At 36.9% G+C, this 5,023-nt stretch overlaps 1 protein-coding gene across 1 annotated transcript; it reads left to right on the forward strand.

The window, feature by feature from the left end:
• Positions 1 to 1,341: 1,341 nt before the first annotated feature.
• Positions 1,342 to 2,603, forward strand: LOC143557420 (uncharacterized). The gene has a single exon (XM_077046496.1). The coding sequence runs from the start codon at positions 1,462 to 1,464 to the stop codon at positions 2,251 to 2,253; it is 792 nt and encodes a 263-aa protein (XP_076902611.1). The 5' UTR covers positions 1,342 to 1,461; the 3' UTR covers positions 2,254 to 2,603.
• The last annotated feature ends 2,420 nt before the right edge of the window (positions 2,604 to 5,023 follow it).

Below are 5,023 nucleotides of genomic sequence, written 5' to 3' on the forward strand. Positions count from 1 at the left end.
AAGTTAAGGTTTTTAGCTTTAAGTGTGGTGATATATTGCAACATGTATTAAAAAAGTGTAGGTTTTTAGCTCAAATGAACCAGGAGCTAGTATTGTGAAGTTTTTTTTTTTTGTTATATTGCAAGTGTGGTGACATACAACAACGGTTGGGTTCTAAAAGTGATGAATCTTTTAACTCAACGAGTCTTTGACATGTTCTAAATTACAACTAGTCAAACAGTGCATTTATTTTGTTGCAAAAGGACGAATCATTCCAACTTAAAAAAAAACATTTAAAAGATAAAAGCTAAATTACTAGAGGCCTTATGAAGGTGAAATGGAGATAATCGGGTAGATTAATGACAAGTCAGTGATTAAAACAACCGTTAAAAATAAGTTAAACTACTACGTAGAATGTAGAGGTGGACAAATAAACCGGTTAACCAAACCAAAATTTGAACCGTTTTAAACCCTATTATGTAGAACCCGGTTAGGAATCGACTGAAATCGTAAGTTCGAAATTGATTTGTAATTTTCTCCACCAAAACCGATCATAACCTGGTTAACAACCGGTTTCAATCCTAACCGACACTGATCATAAACCAGTTTTAATCTTTGTTGACTAAACGGCTAAACCGAACCAATTTCAACCCAACTGGTATGAGCAACTCTACTAGAGGGAGTGAGTTGGGGAATTTCAAGTTTGAAGGGTATAAAGTTAAAATAAGAAAACAAGTATCCATCCATCCTTTGGTTTGTTGGAGTTGGAGACACTTGGAGGTCAAGCCATTAATTATAAAATAAAATATAATTAATAAGCATGTATATATATCTATACATAATATATATTCTCATTCTCCAAAATATAGAGAGAGAAAGAAAGAAAGAAACAAGTGTTTGTGTGTTGGTGTAACTGTGTGTATGTGAGAGATAAAGAGAGAGAGAGTAGCTATTAAACCGGAACAAGAGGCAAAGAGAAGTCGAACGTGATGGTCAATTGCCTCAACACCTTCAAAGCAGCAGTTATCAATCAACTACTACTTCAAAACCCCAATTCTTTCTTTCTTTCTTTCTTTCAGCTGAATATTAATTAGGGTTTTCATCATCTCTTCAGCTAACCATCAATTCTTGATTGATCTATCCATCCATGGAGTTAAAATTCAAGAATATTAATCCGAATAAGCTTACTACAACAACAGCCATGAAGAAAGATGATCAAGCAAAAAGGGTTTGTTTGGAGTGTGATAAAGAGTTTACTTCAGGCAAAGCATTGGGTGGTCACATGAGGATTCATCTTCAATCTCAACCCAGAACAACTAATAAAAACCCTAATTTCCCTAAACCTGCAAAACCATCTAACAAACCCAACTATTACATGAACTGTGTGAACGATGAAGGTAAACCCACTTGTTCTCAATGCGGTAAAACTTTTTTTACCATGAAATCACTCTTCGGTCACATGAGGTGTCACCCTGAGCGTCTATGGCGTGGCATTCTACCGCCACCGAACACTCCGGCAGCCGTCGTGATGATAATCAGGTGGTGGATTTGATGAAGTACTTACGCCGGTGGCCGGTGACGGCGCGTAGAGGTCGTAAGTCGTTGTTAAAACCAGCTGATCACCAAAACGACAACAACGACGTCGTTTTGTTAGAAGCAGTTGAGGATTTATTAAGCTTTGCTAACGCCGGCGGTGATTCCGTTACGGATTCCGTTACAGAAGAAATAAACAGTCAAAATAAGATAAAGAGAAAGAAGAAAAAGATGAAGCTGATGATGGATATTGAGGATAACGGCGCCGTTACAGTTCCGTTAGCACCGTTGACGGAAGAATTAGCGGTTACTGATGATAAGTGTAAGTACAAATGCACTAGTTGTAATAAGGGGTTTGCAACTCATCAAGCACTTGGTGGACATAGGTCAAGTCACAACAAATACAAGCTAATTACTTCAACTAATCATATTCAAGAACAACATGATTACAATAGTGTGCATCAATGCAAGGTTTGTGACAAGGTTTTTGCAACAGGACAGGCTTTAGGTGGTCACAAGAGGTGTCACTGGGGTGGGGTGATAGTTAGTGAAGGTGCACAAGCTTTGTCTAGTCAGATTACATCCGCTGAAAGCGGCCGAAAGGTTCTTGATTTTGATCTGAATGAGATGCCTCCAATGATGATGATGGAAGAAGAAGAAGAAGATGATCAATATGCAAGTGTTAATGGAGTTAATGGGAATGGGTATGCTTCTTCTTCATATAACTCAAACATGGGTTAGTTAGTTAGTAGTTGTTTTAGTGATGTTTGTTTAGTTCATAAACTGTTAGCTTTTGTGTTGAATTTTGTTCTTGGTAAAGTTGATGGTGAATTGGTGATGATGCATGGGTGATTGGAAAGTTCTAAAATGCCCTTTTTTTGGTTGTTTGTTTGTTTGGATGATGATGATGATGAGAGTGTGATGTAAGCATGGTTCCTAAATGCATATGTACTAGGAATATCTTTTGAGTTTATGAACTGTGATTTTGTTGAATCAAATCAATCAATTAGTGAGGTTTCTGTGATTTTGATTACAACTTTTTGCAAAGATCTTGTGTAAGAGCATATCCAATGGCCCCACAAGGACCGTCCTTGTCTTATGCGTATTGGAAGAGACGCAATGGCTTGACCGCCCGAGCATAGAGTGCCCATCTATAAAGACAATGGCTTACGAGTTTTATGGGAGAGGCTAAATCCCACCCGGGAATGGAGAGAGAAGGACAAGGCAACTAAGAAAAACATGCCAGGCAACCGACACGAAGGCTTATCAGGCAACTATCCCTTCTCAATAATCGACATGTCAAAACTGCTCATTTTTTATTTTCAACACGTCCATATGTTTCTTTCTGTCCATGAAGATCCTTGTGCACCGAACTTGACCTCGAAAAGCAACACCATTTCTGTTATCTCTTCCACCTCAAATCTTCTTTGCGTAAAATGATTATGATATTTTTGGATCATTTATATATATATATAAATATTGCAAGTTTAGGAAGATGATAAAACAGCTCAAGTTTAAATATTATTGTGAAATGAATAGGTATGTAATAAATAATTGGTGAATGTAAGTAGGAAATCTAGTTAGAAGTTGTGAGGTACCTAACACAAAAGGTGGAGGTGATATCGGAACAAGTCTTGATTGAGAAAAAGTCAAAACATGAAACTCATTTTGTGGGGTAGAGCAAATTACCATAATGCCCTTCTCATGCTTTTTCATACAAAGAATCGTCTTTCAAGTCGTAAGTCATAAGTCACGAATTTGAGATATAAGATCATGACCAATGGATGATGTATGCTTGTTTATGAAAATGATTATTTAATGTTAAGACTCCAAAATGTGTTGTTTCATCTTTTAATCCTCAAACCGATGATATCAAAACTCATTGAGACTGGTTGTTTTCGTTAGATTAATTAAAGTGTCATATCACTGTCACGTGAGTTGTAGGACTTTAACTAACCCACTCATTAACTCGCATGTTATGTTGGTTTAACTAGACGTTAAATAAAAGAAAAATACAAAACAAAAAGGAAAAAAAAATGTGATTGGTCATTTGAAGGTGGCCCAACCATTTGCCCCCTTTTAGTGCTCAATATTGTGTTAAACGGACCCTTTAACTACCTGGCGCGATATAGATGGCGTTAAGGGCGGGCTACATTGGCCTTTGCCTGCTTTGAAGCCCCGCAACAAGCAGCCAAAGCATACAAGTAATTTGATAGATCCTTTAACACCTCCCTTTTTATTATTAATGCAAGATAGACGTGTGAAATGATGTGTAAATAGAAGGTTGATTGGGTGAAGAGTGAAGACTTGTTTGTTAAACAAGAATCTTAGGTTACCTTTTTTGATTTTTAATAGTATGATGACATGGGTATTACAAAAGTCTCCACTATCCATACCTTCTATAAAAATATAAAAGCATATACCCATTATCAATTCGAAGAGGTTTTTGGGATAGTCCCATTCCACAATCCACATACTTAAAGCACTTGCAAAAAGTCATGTACGTGAAAAGTACGCCTAATGTATATAGACGCATAATGGGAGTTACATATAGACTGCATAATAAGTTAAGTAAACGTCAACCCACAAGGCGGGGCAGCAAACATACATAAGGCTGGTGCATCGTTGTATCGATTTGGATGCATCGTGTAACTGGATCTTGACACGTCTGGTTTGAAACACTCTCATAATTATTTTTTTAACAATAATGTAGCAGTATGGTACTCGAATTCAAGATTAAAACAATCTTTGTTTTCATATACGTTTAGATATGAAACCATTCGAAGTCATGTATTTAGTACACCACAGTGCACTATAGGAAAAAAAAGGTATATAGTACCTTTCAAATTTATACAATTTCTATAAAATCACGTATTTCAATACTTTTGATTAACCGGTCCATAACACGTTTTGGTTCGTTCCACATGCGAGATTAAGTTTTCACATTATACACAAAGAAGGACGTTAAGGGATCAAGGACAAGTGAGGGGTTTGGAACTTGGAATATTAAAGTGAAAGGTTGATCTTTTTTTGGACAGCTTCTAAGTGGTCCTGAAGTTTGTCAGGTCTCATTTCTTGACTTTGTGACCAATTCAAAATCAAGAAAATAGCTGATGGCTTAGCAGCCACCCATACTCAAGGTCAGCTTCTAAATCCATTCTTTTCAAGAAATGGCAAATCAACTTTACCAGTCTTCAGAGTTAGCCCAAACAATAGTTAAAGCAAAAATAAAATAATAATACTCACTTTCTACCTCAAATTAAATGCTCAGAACCGGTTTTGAGCAAAATAGGTAGGGTCAAACGTGTCATTTTACAAATGTATCAATTTGGTTCAGTTCAAGGGTGAGCGACTCTTGGGTCGACCCAAGAAAAACAATGAACCAACCCAAGACCAACTCGAAATACCCAAATTGGTCCTTTATGCAATTCGGTTTCAGGCCCAAATGGTCGTTGGTGCTTCATCATCACAAATTCTGCCATCGTCATCGTTATTGGATGTTCGTGTTTAT

The sequence above is a fragment of the Bidens hawaiensis genome, unplaced genomic scaffold (assembly GCF_021521415.1).
Source record: "Bidens hawaiensis isolate Kalapana, Puna unplaced genomic scaffold, B.hawaiensis_p1.1 tig00018959_1, whole genome shotgun sequence".
NCBI classification, from domain to species: Eukaryota; Viridiplantae; Streptophyta; class Magnoliopsida; order Asterales; family Asteraceae; genus Bidens; species Bidens hawaiensis.